The 18258-nt window shown below is 40.7% G+C and overlaps 1 protein-coding gene across 1 annotated transcript in view; it reads right to left on the reverse strand.

Moving 5' to 3' along the window:
• Rorb (RAR related orphan receptor B) overlaps positions 1 to 18258 on the reverse strand; it is a 178475-nt gene that overhangs the window by 42023 nt on the left and 118194 nt on the right. Inside the window, exons 2-3 of the mRNA XM_038333899.1 lie at positions 7415 to 7500; positions 3489 to 3630 (exon numbers count right to left, since the gene is read on the reverse strand). Coding sequence (XP_038189827.1) covers positions 3489 to 3630; positions 7415 to 7500 — 228 coding nt within the window. The remainder of the gene's footprint in view (positions 1 to 3488; positions 3631 to 7414; positions 7501 to 18258) is intronic.

An 18258-nucleotide genomic window follows, 5' to 3' on the forward strand; every position in this document is an offset into this window, starting at 1 on the left:
TTGACACAGGAGAACTGCATCCCAAGAAAGTGGTATTCACCTTCTCCGTTGCTCACTTTTGTGCCTTGCATTTGCATTTGCATCAGCTCAGATGGCTCTAATGAGAGCTCTAGTCTTCTCTATACAAGAACGAACTCTATTGCATAAGATTAAAATTTTGTAGTAATTTTATAGAATAGTGTGCATTTACAGGTTTAAATATTAGGAATTAAAAATCAAGAGTGAGCCAGTTTTCTTCAATGGCATCAGAACTGCCTTTAAAATATTTACCATTTAACCGTTAAGTCTATGAACTTTGAGGTAGAGTGATTGTATTAATGACCCTGATTCCCTTTCCTTGCACCCTTTCACATTCTCCATGCTGATTCCCAATTCCCCTTTATTCTGTGCCGGCGTGATGCCCAACCCTGGACTCCCAGCCACATGAACTGCCTAGGTCAGTGGGTTATTGATAAATGTGTTATAAGCAGAGACTTGAAAAGGGCCTGTTTGAATGGGCACCTCACCACGCAAGGGCATGCCTGAACTAGATTGCTGAACAACAGGGTATGCAAAGCTGATTCAGGCCTCTTCTATCACCCAAGCAAGGCCATCTACCATCAGCAGGGTCACGGACTGCCCTGCCGCCAAAGCACGCCTCCATGCGCTGTTGACCATAGTCCTTGTAATTAGAGCTAATGATGGTGGAAAAGTATGCTGCCAAGGGCTCTGCTGTCATCGTCTGAAGACTCAACAGAGAAATGTACATCTGTTGCACAAGGCTGGCTTGTCAGGTGACAGAGCAATTGGAATATCTAGAAAGAGGCAACTTAAAGAGACCACAGCTTGGAATTCACAGGCTTTGTCTTAAATCAAAGACTTTCACAGACAATGACTACAGAACGACTCCAGCACAAGTTTTTCATTTATTTCAGAAAAGTGTTTCAGTTTTATCTCCTCTCCTGCAATAAAGCTGGCGGTCTACTCCGGGGGGGAAATGTACAGTACGCCATGAAAATACACCAACTGAACTTCTCTGACATAGAAACATTTCCTGGCTATTATCTGCAGACTCCTTGATGTATTCAAAGCTCCACTTTAACAAAGACCATCCACTGTTATATTTTCAAGTATTTGCATGCTTTTTATCACTCCTCATGGGTGAGCACAGCACATATTTTAGCTGTTTGTCTCTTACAAACGTGATTTCTTCTGCTAATGACATTCATTTCAGTATAGAGACAGTTTCTTGCTAAACTACCGTGGTTTAAGAGAACCAGCATGAGTCTGTACACCTTGCAATTGATCCACAAATACTCAGGATGACAACATCAATACCCAGTACATACAAAGGATACTTCTGTGTAGGAGGGTCAGAAATCACGTCACTTTTGTTTACGGTGTGGGAGTCTAAATACAACAGAAGGTTTCAGGGTGACTAGAAATTAAAAGTCATTGCTCCATCAAAGATTTCTAGTTCCTGCTGCAGGAGGATTGAGCAGGTGTTTTTGAGACTCCAGCTATGGAACCATCACCTGTGACTCTGGGGTCAATGGGAAATGGTAGTGTCTTACTGTCTCTAAGTCTCCATGTCTCTAGATTTCTACGTGCTTTGCACAAGTTAAACTGGTCCTGGTTTAACTCTTTTAGCACCGGATTTAACTCTTTTAGCACCGGAGATGAGCCAACACCTTTAGGGATCCAAACTTTGTATGAGAAGTCTGACTCATTTGACTCGTTTTAAATTCTACCTCATGTCAGTCCTTAGACAAATTCTAGATGTAGAATGCAGCTTCTTCATGTCAGTGACTATTGAGCACTTTCAATGAAGAATTGTGACTAAAGTCCCGAAGGCTGGCTTTTAGTTGAAAGTTAAATCATTTAGTGATATGTGTCGCCTGACCCAGTTCTGGATAGAGAACATTTTCCTGCGAAGCTTGTCAGTGCACAGGGCATCACCAGTTTTCATAGGGGTTTTCATGTATGAGAACAACCTTTATACACTTAAAAATTATAAATTAAATTAATCTTTCACCTTCTAAATTTTTGCATTGTAAATTTTAGGCTGTTTACTTTTGCGAGTGTGTGGTTTAATATCTTCATATTGATAGTAAGCATTTCTCTACAAATACTTATGCTGAAGATTGATTTGTAGAGCCAGTTAACAGAAAAGCAGAATCCAGGCATGGGCATGTACTTATAATCTTAGCACAAGGCAGGAAGACCATCCTTGTCTACAAAACGAGTCCAAAGCCAGCCAGGACAATAGACTGGGGACTTTATTTCAATAAGCAAGCAACCAACCAAAATGCCAAACAAACAAAGAGAATATACACCAGGAAGGGCAAGATTCAAGGTCCCTGCTCAAGGGCTATGAAGCCAATAATGTGAATGATAAGGCATCTTTACCAGCATCCATGATGTTCCAGTGACCAGATGAGATGAGGCGAGAGCCAGCCGTAAGTGGCAAACAGCAAATGCATTTACCAGAGTGATGATACTACTGTATCATTGAGGGAGATGTGGGCATATCTTACCCTGGCTCCTGTACTGCCGCTAAAGCACCGAGTCAGGGTTTTCTGCGTCAGCATATGGGAAGGATAGTTAAACAGTGGAGGTTGATGCTGCATCATTCATTCTCAAGTTCTAATTGGACAAAATGAAACCCCATAGCTGCAGAACTTTAGGGTTATTCAGTACCATATGCTGCCATCACTTCCTGGGACAGGTAAGACCCCATCAGCCCTGGTGCTAGTGGGATTGGTTCAGGATACAAGGCCGTTTATAACACACTGTAGGGTTGCAAGAAAGCTGGGGCCAATGTTCATAGTATAAGGATGTGCATAAATGACCAAAAATGGAAAAAAAGCAGCAAAATTTTTATTAACCATGCTTGAATTTTTCGCCTTGTATCATGAATCTAAGCAAATGGTTGTGTGTGGAGGAGGAACACACACTCTATCATCCGAGTGGAAACGCAGGACCCTGAATGCATTTGCACTCCTCATCATGGCTCAGAATACCCAGGTCTCTCACGGGGCATCTGTGAACAGCCAGTGAGCTGCCTCCCTTCCCATGGAGACATGTTCTGCTCCTAGTATCTTCATACACTTGTGTACGTCAGATTGTTCTGGCAGACGAATGGTTTCTCTTCCTTCACCTACAGCCTTCTGACTTTAGTCCTGAAAGTCTCACATCCCAGGACAGCTTTCTTTCCCAGGAAATGTTTCCAGGTAGCCATTTACTATCTATCCTCACCTAGACTTCACTTCACCTAGATAGCGTAGGCTGCTCTGCAAATCCCCACCGCCGTCCTTTCTCTTCTTCTTTCTCAGGCAATTCTGTATTTGATTATGTCCCCACTTTACTTCTTCATTCACAACCAGCACTCTGGTTCTCTTTTCTTCCTATTCCCAATTCCCCGAGTTAAAACCTCTTTCCGTGGCTTGAATAGCCTCTAGCCAAACATCCATCTGAAACCTCTAAGAAACAGGAAGGCAGAGGCTTACCATCTCTCGACATTCCTAGGGCAAGACACTTCTGCAGTCGGCAGTGTTGGCAACGGTTCCTGTTGGTTCTGTCAATTAAACAGTTTCTCTGCCTTGGGCAGGAGTAAGAGGCATTGTTCTGCTGGCTTCTCCTGAAGAATCCCTAGAGAGGAAAAGAGAAAGTGAGGGCAGGAGACTCAGAAAGGGCAACATTAGCATATACACTGACAGACTTTCTGCACCAAGTACAGCTGGGCTTAATCCTTCAAAAGTTTTCGACTGCTTCTTGGAGCACCTATAGATGGTTCTGAGCAGAATATATGTGCATATTTATGACCACGTGGCAGTATCTTTCTTCAGTTCATTCATTCATTCATTCGTTCACTCATTCAGCCATTCAATGTTTACTGAAAGAGTTTCTTTGAAGAGAACAAGGTTTTGCCCCCAAAGGAACAACAGAGAAAGAGCATCGAAGAGGCATGTCGCTGCTAAACCTAGGAGGACAAAGTCTGACGGAGACAAGGGCCTGGGTTTGAACTAAGGCTGTGGGTCTTGGTAGGAGGCACAGCATCAAGGAATGTAGGCTCAGGGTTAGCTCCATTTTTGTCCTACATTCTAAAATGTATTTTTCCAACTCTGCAAAAAAAATCAAATTAGCCAGAAAGTATCTTTTTTTTTTTTTTTTTTCTTGAGGCAGAGTTTCACCATGCAACTTTGGTATCCCTGGCTGCCCTAGAACTGGCTTTGTGTATCAGGGTGGTTTTGAACTCACAGAGATCTCTCTGCCTTGCCTCTTTTTCTCCAGTGCTGGGATTATGCACTATCACATGGGCAGAAAGTTGTTTTTGAAACACATGGTGTATCTTACCATAAATCACATTTTGAGTCCAAGAAACTCTAAATACATCATCTTCAATATACAACAGGTAATAAATGAATGTCTGCCTTTAGGTTATAGGATGTGGGAGTTCTTACTTCAGGTAGGTTCAAATTCTTCTGGTGTAGAAGAACTACAACTGACAGGACTCTGCTCTTTACAATCTTTAACTGGGTTTATTGCTATTTTTTTTTTTTAATTCTTTCGGTACCAACCTCCCTTAGTTTACTTACAAAGAAAATATAACAATGAAAATAAGCATTCCCCCCTCCCCCAGAGACATGAAAGTTAGAATCCCTGTTAATTCCCCCAGATAATGTTTCCCCAATCACGGCTCTCAAAATGCCTACAGCGAGACAGTGCATGTGAAAAGTGCCACCAGCAAAATGATGGTCCCAACAGAGGAAACACGGGACAGATCGCTCTCAGTTTTACCCTTTGGAAGTGAGAAACCTTCAAGAGGCCCAAGAGGGCCCTAAGTTCCTTCAAACGCCTGTGTTTCCCCAGGAGAATGGAGCAGGGCTGGATACATAAAGCAGGCCAGAAGACCAACGTGGATACGAAATTTACAGTTCCCTAAAAATCAAGGCAATTAGGAAAAGGGAATGTTTTCATAAAGTGTTAAATATCAATATCAGGGTGCAAATTCTTAACAGTTTAAAGAAAGACGGGATTGACACAACTGATTTTGGTTTTGCCTTGGGTTTCAGCATGGCTTAGTATGTCATACTTATGTTTGGTATGGCATGATGAAGGGCATTGCTGACCAAAAGTAACCATAGAATGACTGTATGACCAAGGACCCCTTGAAGAGAGATTCCAAATTGGGTTTGTGGCTTGAGCACAGATCCATGCAAGGAGGACTACGTTCACCTCTGCATTTTCATGTGTGGTGCTTGTTCACTACACCAGTGATTGCACAGCAGGGCTCCATGAATTCAGTGTGGTTGGATTCTGGAAACAGAACACACCTAAGTCCCCAAGGGCTGTCATGCCTGTTTTATATACCAAAAAAGCTGTGAGGAAGCATCATCAGAGTGTCCTGGTGCTGTCTAGCGATGCCTTGGAATGTACATCTTAAGGAAGAATGGCGTGGATTTTATCCTTGGATACTGGAGCGCCACTTAGTAAAAGAGTTGGCAGAGAAGACGTTCTGAAGTCACAGCCATAAGCCCTAATTTACAGTCAATTTGACATTAATTATGAGTCATTTCTTGCTTATCTGTTGCTCATTATTGCAAATGAAATTTTTGGCATGAAAAATAGATTCTGTTCCACGTTTTACTGAATGAATCGGAGCTGAATTGATGTTTCAAACGGTCGCGCATGTTGACTCCCAGGCATTATTACAAACACTCCAAGAGTTAGAGCTGAATCTGCTGACACTGACAGCTGATTTTGAATGGGATCTCTACTGGGGAAACTTGTAGCATGTTTGTACAAGTGGGGTTTTCGATGAAATAAATAAAAGTCATGTGATGTATAGCCAGTTTGACAAAAAACCTCAGAATATGCTTACTAGTGACTGCATAATTTCTTTGACGGAGGATTGAAAAGATGACAGCAGCCTAATCTCTTGTTCCTGCCGTTGACTTGTTGGGTTGTGCTTATCCAATATTTAAGAGCTTATGGTTTAAAACTGCTTTTTAAAATGAATGTGTCTCCGTAGTTTGAATTCCCAACATTTTCCAAATACATTATGTAATGAAATAATGAGCAGGCAGCATTCATATACAAACAACTTAAGGGCTCTTGAACCTGCAGAACAAACCTGTAGAAATGCCTTCATCGGAGAGAGTTCTCATGACAAACTTACTAACGCTGACGACAAAAACTGTTTGTCCTTCTACCCAGAGAAATAGCTTACTTACGAAGGGTCAAAGCAACAGTCAGTTTCTTATTTGCTTTATTGTTTCTTATTGATGGAATAAAACATGGCATGGTCATGGGTGAGACAATTCTTCATTCTGCCTTTATAGAGGAATAGAATAAAGGACCATTTCTTAGCTCTGCTATTCCACTATGCTGAGTTTTCTTTTCTCATATTATTTTCACCTTTTTAAATTTCATTCTCTACTTTTTGAATCCTAAGTGCTTGATTTGTGAGGCTTGTGAAGGCACCATCAATTTCCGAAGAGCAGTGCTATCTTGGCCATTATAATCTGTGTTGTCCTGTTTATACTGAAAAGTCATCCTAAGATTGTGCTTGAATTCTAGAGTCTATGACTGTGCCACAGCTTTGTCAGTTTGCTGAACTCAAATAAATGATTCACCTTGCCTGCATATTGCCAATGACATTGCCAGCATCTAGCACACCCCCCTGCATATGGCTCTTGAGTTTTGTTCTGGTTATGCCCATCCCTTTAAAGCTCATTGTGGAACTGTTTTCAGTGCCCCTCGCTATTCTCACTTTTCCCCTCTTTCAGATTACTTAAAAAACCCTGCTCCTCATTTTCAAATTTTGATTATCTCAGGTAAGGACTGTGCTAATGGCTATTCCCTTAATCCTGTGTGTTCCAAACCCCTTACTCATAGGAATGAATTTGTCATTAGGTTGATGGATTCTCTCTAAGGGAACGCTGGACAGAATGTAAAAAAATCTTGTGCTCTTGGCAAGTTTCTTTTTCATACCTGTATCAGTGGCATGTCAAATAAGATTTTGTTTATACTTCAGTAACCCATTGAAAAAAAATTAAGATTTGGGTGAGGATGAACTTCGACTGATCTAGAATCCACTTCTAACATTCAGTGCTTCCAGCGTTTCAAAATTTTTATCACTATTTTCATACTAGAAGTGTATGAGTATTTTGTCCTCATGTATGTCTGAGTACCATGTATGTGTAGTGCCCAACAAGGTCAGAAGAGAGCTTCGGATACCCTCAGACTGGAGTTACAGATGGTTGTGACTACTCTGTGGGTTCTGGGAAGTGAACTTGGGTCCTCTGGAAGAGCAACGGGTGTTCTTAGCTTATGAGGCATCTCTTCAGCCAGTGTCAGCAGCTGGCACACACATCCCTCAGTGTGTCTTCTCAAAAACCTTGGCACCCCACCACAACATGGAAATCCCTACCTTGCAGCCTTCACACGTGATGACGCCGTAGTGGATCCCGGAGGATTTGTCGCCACAAATTTTGCATGGTATCACTTCAATTTGTGCTGAAAGAGCAAGAGAAGACATTCTGAATGTCCATAATCGCCTTCTTTTATTTTTGTTATTTCCGTGTTCGCTCTTACCTGTTCTAGCCGAGATGTTTGTGTGAGGTGCTGACAGTTGCAGGATGCTGGGTGAGAGTAATGGCCTGGGGTATCATTAACCATTTGAATGGCCTTCCTAGCCTTCTTCTAAGACAGTGGGTCTCAGCTTTCCTGAGTCTGCAACCCTTTAATAAGTTCCTCATGATGTGGTGACCCCCAACCATAAAATTATTTTTGTTGTTACTTCATAATTATAATTTTATCACTGTTATGAATTGTAATGTAAATATCTGGGTTTTATGATGGTTTTATAGGATCCGTATAAAAGGGTTGTTCAACCCACATGTTGAAGTTTACTCTTAGGAAAAGACATCCATTTATCACTCTGCTTTTTCAAACTGAATTAAACACACACACACACACACACAAACACACACACTCACAAACACACACACTCACAAACATACACACACACACTCACACACACACCCCTACACACGCATGTTTAGAGACCAGATGTTTTCTCTTTCTTTTACTGTTTCTTTTCCTTTTAAAACTTGTCTTCCTTAAAATAATATGACAGAAAAATCCTGTGAACTCATACCTTTATATTGATTTTACATTTGAAATAGGAAGTCACTAGGAGTTTTCGCATGACGTTATCTCAATTTTTTTTTTTTTTTTTTTTTTTTTTTTTTTTTTTTTTTTTTTTTTTTTTTTTTGGTTTTTCGAGACAGGGTTTCTCTGTGGCTTTGGAGCCTGTCCTGGAACTAGCTCTTGTAGACCAGGTTGGTCTCGAACTCACAGAGATCCGCCTGCCTCTGCCTCCCGAGTGCTGGTATTAAAGGCGTGCGCCACCACCGCCCGGCTTTATCTCAATGTTTTAAATAACTAAACAAAGCAAAACTGGAGTGTTGGCCGACAGACTGGACATTGAAAATACCATTCATGAACCAACCAAACATTAACTGAATACGCTTTAAATGTCTGCAAGGATAAGGAGACATAATGACTCAGGAGAAGATATGGTAATGATTTTGATAGTCTCATTAATAGCAAGTGAATAAATGAAGAAATCAGAAAAAAGTTATATAGGAAGTTAACATGTATTTAATTTTACCGGGGATGAAGAGGTTCACTTTTAAGAAAAGAGTATAAAAGATAGCTTATTTTGGGGCACATCTAAGTGACCATGGCCCAGGTCATAGATTTAGGTTATCTCAAATTCTATGTTGAAGTGGGGAAAGAGTTTCCTAAAGTTTTATAGTTTTACAGAACAAAGGAAGTAATAAATCAGGGCAAGTTTGAAATACATTGATGGGTGCATCAGAGTGGTGGTCACAGCAAGATGGGGAAGCTTTTCTATAGGTCTCAGATGCTGTCTGCTGACATTCTTAGCTTTTGGGCTGAAGGACCTAATTGTCTGCTAACAGTGGATTCTGAAGGAGTTTTATCTATTAGTTGTAGGATGTTAGTTCCGACACAGGGTGGGAAAAGAATGGCTATCCAGGGGCCTAAGGTAAGGTAATTAGCACCGGACCCTCCACATTCCAACCTCCCCGCATCAGCGCAATTCTAATTGGGAAGGCAGATCATGTTACAGATCGTGTGGAATTTGGTTAGACTGCAGAGAAAGGCAAGGGACATCAAGTGAAAACAGGTCAGAGGTCTGGTATGACTGTGGCTGGCTATCACACGGAGCAATGGGCTTTAAGGGAAATTTGCGTCATGTGGTTACACAGAAGTGCAACACCAGACTTTGGGGCTTCAGGAGTCAGGCAGGAGGGTTTTCACCTAATCCTGTCTGCCAGGAGGAATGGATAAAATGCAGAGTGAATAAGAGGAAAACAAGGTTGGATGTAGTTGCATGTTAGCTTGCCTGCACAGTGTGAGCAAAATCCTAAATCCACGCCCCCTCCAACCCACGTCTACATGAGATGTGAAGAGAAAACCCTAGAGCTTGTCAGGCTAACCAGAGAAAACCAGAAGACCAATGGAAGGTTAGTCCTGACACGGGACGTAGGCAATGAAACAATAGGAGGTATTAGCTGTGGGACAAGGGAACGTGACCAGGCCAGTATGAAAATGGTTCAGAGGCAGAAATGAGATTAAAACCTGAAAGATAAGGAAAATAGAAGTTAATGAAGAATTGGAAGGGAGACAACGACAGGACTGAGATGATCTTGAAGCCGAGGATGTGGCTGGGTGGTAGAGTGCTTGTCTAGCATGTGTGAGAGCTAGGTTTGGAGTTGGAACAGAAACAGGAGCGTTTGTGGCGTGTGATGTGGTGTGGAACTGGGACACATGCACTTGTAGGTGGTGTCTCACAGGCACCTGGATGTATAAAGCCTTGGAGGGACACTTTTGTCCTCACGTAGGTTATTTAGAATGCAGGGATTCCTGTGTCTGATAGTACGGGGAAGAGTTGTTAAAACGATCCACGCTGGAAAGATCTGCTATTTCCTTTCCTAATTTAAAATAATTATGTAAAATATCCTTCAAAACGCTTTGCACATAAAGCCGACACTTGTGTACGCTGCTCTCATTTCCGACCTTCAGTTACGCAAACAAATAAGGGTAAAACATTACCATCTTTTGTTATTATTTACATAACAAATATAGTTCTTAGCCTTAGGGTAACACATGAAGTTATTTTAAAGTAAGCTACAGAAATTTGAATTCTCTCTCTCTCTCTCTCTCTCTCTCTCTCTCTCTCTTTCTCTCTCTTTGCAAGATAAAGAAACGAAGGAAGGGAACTGGGCATGCCAATATGACTGCAGTGGTTTCACGATTTTGGGATGGTGAAATAGGAGGTTTGGCCTTACTCGTATTTGACTGCCTAGGTTGCTCTCCTTAATCTATTAATTAGGCCATAGCTAAGAGAAAATCTTTGAACTTTTTGGTCACATATAAATACAGTATTCATCAGCAAACTTCATAGAATTGTGAGGATAAAATGGGTATTTCCTGGAGAATGTCGTGATTGTATCATCATCATCATCATCATCATCATCATCATCATTGTCGTCGTCGTTGTCATCACCACCACCATCACATCATCACTATACCCATTAAATGATTTTTTTCCTTAATGATTTTGGAAAATAAGCACAGTTTGACATATTATTGTATCTTTATTAAAGATATTTTTAAAATAATTCAGTGAATGAGACTATGACTTAATTTGTACTATGGATCTCAGTTTGACAATAACATTTCAAACAGTGGGTTATTTATAGTTACTATAAGTGACTAAAGTAATCCCAGGTAGCCATTGCATAGTTTTTGCCTTATATGATATTAAGTCAGAGGCTCTCTTTGCATAAATTACTCCCCAGGGAGTAGCTTACACGTGGGAGAATCTGCTTCAATACATTCTTAATTATAAAATGATCTAACTCTCAAGGAAATGAAAATAGAGGTAATTTGCTCCCTGAGGTGTAGGAAGATGTTTTTGAAAGACACAAAGGTTATCGTATACATCTTCAGAAATACAAATGAGATAAAAAACATTCAATAGAGCATCTGCATTTATACATATTCATAACCTTGGCTCTACATCTAATCCTGGAGAGCTAGAAACATTTTGATAACATTTTTAAAGAGAAAGAAGTCACCTATATTGTATATATGTGTTATGTGGGAGAAAGGGTTCTCAGTTTAGAAATCTTATGGCTGCTTTTCTTTTGGTAAGAAAAATCATCTGAGGTTTGTTGGAAGTGAAGATAAGTCCAAATCATTTAAAGTAGTTGCGACTTTCCTTTTCCCTCATTAAAGTCCCATCTCTGAGCTGCAGCTTTACAGTTTATACTGTGTGTTTCATACAGCATATCTTCAAGACAGGCTTTCAGACACCATCGACAGGATACTAGACTACATTGCTCAGTGTTTGCTGTTTCTAAATGTCTTGCTAGGGGCAACTACATGGCCTCCCCTGGAACTGCACTGTGCAAACCTTGTTCCGTGTTCTCTATCATTGATTCAAGCTGGGCATCATGGGGGATGTGGCTGCTTGGCCCTCATCAGCTATGACCAGGAAGATAAGAGAAGGAAACTGAGGAGGGGGTGGTCTTTGGCACTTTTGTATGACTCACAGAGATATTATTACCTATCTGTTTATTATCTATCTATCTATCTATCTATCTATCTATCTATCTATCTATCTATCTATCATCTGTCTATCTATCTATCTATCTATCTATCTATCTATCTATCATCTATCTGTCTATCTGTCTGTCTGTCTGTCTGTCTGTCTGTCTGTCTGTCTGTCAATCTATCATCTATCCATCTATCATCTATCTATCATCTATCTATCTATCTATCTATCTATCTATCTATCTATCTATCATCTATCTATCTATCTATCTATCTATCTATCTATCTATCATCTTCCATTATCTATCTTCTATTATCATTATCTATCTATCTATCTATCTATCTATCTATCTATCTATCTATCTACCATCTATCTATCTATCATCTATCTATCTATCTATCTATCATCTATCTATCTATCAATCATCTATCTATCTATCTATCTATCTATCTATCTATCTATCATCTATCTATCATCTATCTATCTATCTATCTATCTATCTATCTATCTATCTATCGTCTATCTACCATCTATATATCTAACTATCATCGATTTTTCAGTTTAACAGTAATTGAGAAACAAATTTAGTGGATCTAGAATGGCCTGAGAGATAGAGAAATTTTACACAGTTTTTATTTTGCTCGTTTTATTAAGTCCCTCTTGACCTTTCCTTGCCCAGAGTCTCCTGCCCAACTTTTCACAAAATCTTTGTCTCAGTTTTTCCTGCTTATTGAAATATACGCCTCTTTAGTTCTGCCCCATTCAAGCCCCTGCTGGTTACAGCAGGTGTTAAGGTCAGAAAACCAATTCAGGCTAATGAGTTAACCAGAAAATGGCTCAGAAAAATACTTTGACTCTTAAAAAGCATCCCTCAGGAAGACAATGATGTTGAGCCTGCCAGGTATTTATGCTGGGGGTGGGGTGGTAGTGGTGGTGCCTTTTACTGTACATAATCTTTAAGCTTTCTATCCCACTAATCCAAGTCTCCCAACTCAACCTGGCCATTTTTATATTCTGGACACTCTACGCTGAAGTAAGGATAAGGTTCTGCTTCTGTGTGTGTGTGTGTGTGTGTGTGTGTGTGTGTGTGTGTGTGGTATGCATTTAAGGTTGATGCATGCTTTGCATGATGGTGTGGGTGCCCACGCTAATGCATTTGCATGTGAAAGACTGAAGTTAACACAACACAGTGTCTTCCTCTCTTGCACTCCACATTTTTTTTTGAGGTAGGGATTCTCAATGAACCTGCAGCTCACCTACTGGCTAAACTGACTGGCCAGTGAACCCTCACATCTGCCTATTTCTTTTGCCCTTAGCTGAGAATGTGTGCCACTTCTGAGCTTGGCTTTTCTGTGGGTGCTTAGGACCTGAACTCAGGAATGCATGCTTGGACAATAATCACCTTATCAATGGTGTCATCCACCCAACCCTTGCTTTTTGTTTTCTATGCTGTCTACAGGGGCTCAAAACTGTGGTCCCCAACTTCCTTTTATTTTTCAGTGTAAACGAGAGATGTGACATGCTTATTTTTCTGAAAAAGGCTTTAAGAATTACTGATTTGTCATATTTGGTGTGAAAAGAAGAAACAGAATTTTCAGAATTGTCCAAGTAATATTTGGACGAGGTTCCCTGGCAGTTTTGATATAATAAGTCTTTTAAGAATTAAATGGCTAGATCTATTACATAGGCAGTCTCTCTACTATGCAATTCACCCTAAAGGCTCAAAACCGTGGGAAGGTCAGTTGGGTAGGGGACAGCCAGGAACTGTCATGCTTTTGCAATATCTTTTGTTTTCTGATGCATGTACCAGGCTGAGTTAGGGGTTCCCAGCACAGCACAGGCTGTACCCCCGGGTGCTGGGCTTGCCTGTTAGTTTCTGTTTCCCATAACTTTGCAGTTAGGCTAAAAGTGGACAGAGCAATTAACTCTCTTAATGTCGGCGTGAAACACAATTTACACATGTAAAAATTTCCAATAAAGATGACTATTTTGGTTAAAAATCCTTTTGCAGATGGTCTCAGTAGTCCATGTCTTATGTCATCTGCCCAAATTGTATCTCATCTACCATCTGTGACAAATCCAAGTTAAAAATCTCTGTACCCATCCCCTCTCTCCCTGACAGACCTTTAAGTATCCACCTCTTTAGTATGAAATCTTCTGAGGTCACATGACAGTCACCCAAAGGACTATAATGATGGAAGCATGTTTAAGACCAGAATGCACAAACTGGGATGGGTACCCTATGTCATGCTAGATGGTGATTCTAAGAGTCCTGACTTTGGTTCAGGCTGCATTCATGGGTACCTTTCCAGGGAAGTGTGCATCTTAGCACCAGACTCTAGGCTAAGGACCCACTGTACTCATGAGATCCAGAGTACTCCTAGTTCTGCTAGACCATCTTTGCAACTGCCTCCTGGAACTCTTCTCTATAATTCTCTGAGAGGTGGACTTTTCTTCCATTTGGTTGGTAAATGGCTCTTAAATGACTTTTAAGGGATAGATACATTCTGCTTTATATTATTAGCATTTCTTATTCTTCATGTTACTGGAAACTAGATTAAGAAAAAATATGAATGCTTGACAATGGAAAAATGATTTTTTTTGTCAAAGGGACGGTTGTAAGGGGATCACTCTGAGATTGGTTTACCTTTTATGCAGCAGCCTGTGATTACCCTATAGTGCTGCTTGCTATTCTGACTCTGAACAGAAAGAATGGAATAGAAAATGAAACCAACAAATAACAATAGCAACTAGCACAAAAAATAAAAGCAATTACAGAAATTCTCTCTTAGGGCACTTTTTATTGCTTCAGTTTCCCAAGGACAATAATATGTATTTGAATACTTGGGCTATTGGGAATGACACTGTGAGGAGGTGTGGCCTTGCTGGAGTAGGTGTGGCTTTGTTGGAGGAAGTGTGTCACTAGGGGGTGGGCTTTGAGGTCTCAAAAACTAGCTTTCTGCCTGCTGCCTGGGATCCAGATGTAGAACTCTGAACTCCTTCCTAGCATCTTGTCTGCCTTCAGACTCTCATCCTTCCCTCCATGACAGTAATGCACTGAACTTCTGAAACTGTAAGCCAGCTCCAAGTAAATGTTTTCTTTTATAAGTGTTGCTGTGTCCATGGTATCTCTTCACATCAGTAAAATTTTAAGACAACAACCATTTTATAAAAAATATTAAGTGCAAAATTCTAGAATTAAACAATTCATGGGTTTCAATTCCATGCTGCCCGAGTAGGAAAACAAAAAACAAAAAACGAGAAAACTTGGCATTGTCACATGCCATCTTGCAAAAAAAAACCCCAAAAAAACAAAAAACCCATCTCTTTGCCTAGCATACACATATTGTATATGCTACCAAACTGTTACTCCCTTAGTAGCTGTCTTGATTTTCAGATCAATTGTTAAAGTATCTATATATTATAAGCATTCCATTTTTACACTTAGGTGTAGTAAATACCTTATGGCACCCACGTTATGAATTAAGCTCTGTCGTAGATCTGTTATGTGAAATATCCTAATGGGCTTGTGTGTTGCAGCACTTGGTCCTCCTCTGGTGGTACACACAGGTGGGGCCTCTCTGGAGGAAGGGAGTAGCAGGGCTCGGCTTTATGGGTGACAGCCTGGCCCTGCTTCCAGTCCTAGCTCTGTTTCCTGGCAGCACCATAGAGCAAGCAACTGCCTCTCCCACTTGCTGAGGTGAAGTCATCTGCCACAACCAGGCCTTCCCTGCTCTGATGTTCTGTCAAAATATGAACCCCAATAAATCTTTCCCTTCTTGAGAAATTTATGTCATGTATTTGGTCACAGTGATGAGTAAAATGATTAACACGGGATGTGCATTTGTAGAAAAATAGAGTGCATACAGCATTTGGTGGTAGCTGCTATTTTAAGCATCCACTAGAAGACTGGATATATTGGTAAAGGGGAGGACTGCACTGAATATAAGCTCATTGTTCTTGTCAATACTTTTAAACAAGGTTATGTGTTCTAGTAGATATAAGAGCCCAATTACGAATTAATTCCTATTTTACAAATCTTGTACGGCCAATGCCTTAATATTAATGAAGTATGAGTGTAGGACTTGATGATGTGATGTCATTCACGTAGAGAGCACCTGATGTCACCTGTCATCACTCAGTGAGGTCCATGGACCGGGAGCTTTGCCATAACCTGGGAACAAGTGTAAATATGAATACATACCCAAGCTCAGCTGCTGGACAATCTGCTTTTTAACCAGCTCCCAGGCTAGTATTAAAATTCAAAAAGCAGCTGTCCTGTGATGCTATGTGAACACAATTGTAGCTACTCAGAGAGTGGCTGGATCCCTGCTATCCCTGTTGCTAAAGTAAAAGTGTTCACAAGATTCTGGAAAAATCACCCTCTGCTACCACTTTGTATACACCTCCTTTTGTTCATAAAGGCAGAAGGACAATTGGAAAGTTAGACCTCTGCCTCCTCACCCCCGAAACAAAACAAAACAGCAACTACAACAAACCCTCACTGCTCTGGTTACTAACCGAGGCACAGAAAATAAGAGAAAGTAGCACACCCCAGCAACCTCGTGCATTGCTGCATTTAACACAGGGCACAACAGAATTGCTTTGCCAACAGATCTGCCCCACCTTTCCTTTGTGTCCCAACCCTGCTTGGGTGGCGGCTTCTCCCTATTCTGTCATTCCTTCCTCGGGCTGTAGTATAAAGGTTATTTTCTGTATTAAGTACAAATCATTATTATTTTAAGTCTACTCTTGTGTTTTTTTAAAAATACAAGTTTTAATCTCTCCTGGGCTTTTAATTTTTAAAATTTTTTATGTGTAAGTATTGGTATGTGTGTGTGTGTGTGTGTGTAAGTGTGTACATGTTTGTCGCTGTCAGAGGTCAGTCTCAAGTATTGCTGTTAAGAACTGCTTGCTTTTGCTTCGAGACAGGGCCTTTCCTTTGCTTGGAGCTTTAATTTTTGTCCATAATAGTTTTCTAGTGAGCCTCAGTGATTCCCTGCCCCTTCCCCCTGCCCCTCAGCACTGGATTACAAGCACACACCATTTTGCTTAGCTTTCTACATGGATTCCAGGGCTAGAGCAAAGGTCTTCATGCTTGTGCAAAGAGCACTATATGAATTCATACATCTTCACCAAAACTATTGTTTTACTGGATTATTTCCCTCCCTCCCTCTCTTCCTCCCTCTCTTCCTCTCTCTCTCTCTCTCTCTCTCTCTCTCTCTCTCTCTCTCTCTCTCTCTCTCATTATTAGGTGGTCCAGGCTGGCTTAAGATCCACTATATAGCTAAATGTATTCTCAAACTTGTAATTCTCCTGGTCCGCCTCTGAGTCTGGGCACATAGGCATGTACCATTATGCCTAGCTGAGTTTTTCTTTTTCAAAACTATTTTTCTATTTTAAAAACGGAATTGTACAAAGTTTATTTCTTTTGATGGAAATAGGAAAATCAAGTAATGTGTTTTTCTTCTTGTTATTTTTCATCTACCGTGCTGGTCATTTTTTTTTTTTTTTTTTTTTTTTTTTTTTGTCAACTTGCCACAAGCTAGAGAGTTATCTGGAAAGAGAAATCACAATGGAGAAAATGCCTCTACATGAACACTTATAGGCAAATCTGTGGAGTATTTTCTTGATTAATTATTGATGTAGGGGGCAGTCTGCTTTTGGGGTTGCCACCCTTGAGCTGGTGGCCCTAGACTATAAGAAAGGAGGCTGAGCCAACATGAAGAGCCAGTCAGTAAACAGCTGTAAACAGCTGTCCTCTAGACTTTGCTTTAGTTCTTGGCTTCAGGTTCCTTTCCTACCTTGAGTTCCTGCCCTGACTTCCCTTGAGTAAATAAACCCTTTACTTCCAAAGCTGCATTTGGTCATGAACTTTAAAAATGTCTTCTAGGAGCTGGAGAGATGGCCTAGTCAGGAGAGTGACGGCTTGGTCTGCACCAGGGACGGAGTCTACTCCCTAGAACCACCTACGTCATAGTGCTGGAGCCATGGCACACACTCCCACTCTCAGTGCTGGCGAGGGAGAGAGACTGAGAGAGTCCTGAGACCTGTTAGCCAGGTGCATCAGTGAGCCCCAGGCCAAACCACAGAAAACAAGTGTGAGCAGTGCTTGTTGCCTGAAATTCCTATTCCCCCTTTGTGCTTTCTGGGGCAGGGAAAACTCTTGTCTCTTTACTCCCCCTATTAAGGAACTTCTCTGCACTTAGTGGAACCCTTGAAGTAGAAGCACCTTCATGGAAGTGGGAGGGGGGAATGCAAAGAATTGCAAATTGGCTCCATTGATGACCAAAATGGCCAGGCATAGTTTATTCTCTGTTGATGAATTAAGAAAGATGTAAAACATTTCTTTAGAAAACAGAAAAAAATCTCTTCTTTTCTGTGTTAAAACTAAAGTGCACAGAGAGCATAAAGATATAAAAGTTGCAGGGTTGGAGAAAATACTATAAAACGCATGTCAAGTAATAAACATATGCTTGCAATATACAAATAACTCCTCAAATTAATAACTAATGGGTGAAAGATCTGAAGATCTGCTTCCTAAAACACAAGGCAAGAAAGTACATTAAAGGATGCCATGTGTCTCATGCGTTACTGAACTGCAAGCCACCTATTAGGAAAGC

This window comes from Arvicola amphibius, chromosome 1, assembly GCF_903992535.2.
Source record: "Arvicola amphibius chromosome 1, mArvAmp1.2, whole genome shotgun sequence".
In the NCBI taxonomy this organism is placed as follows: Eukaryota; Metazoa; Chordata; class Mammalia; order Rodentia; family Cricetidae; genus Arvicola; species Arvicola amphibius.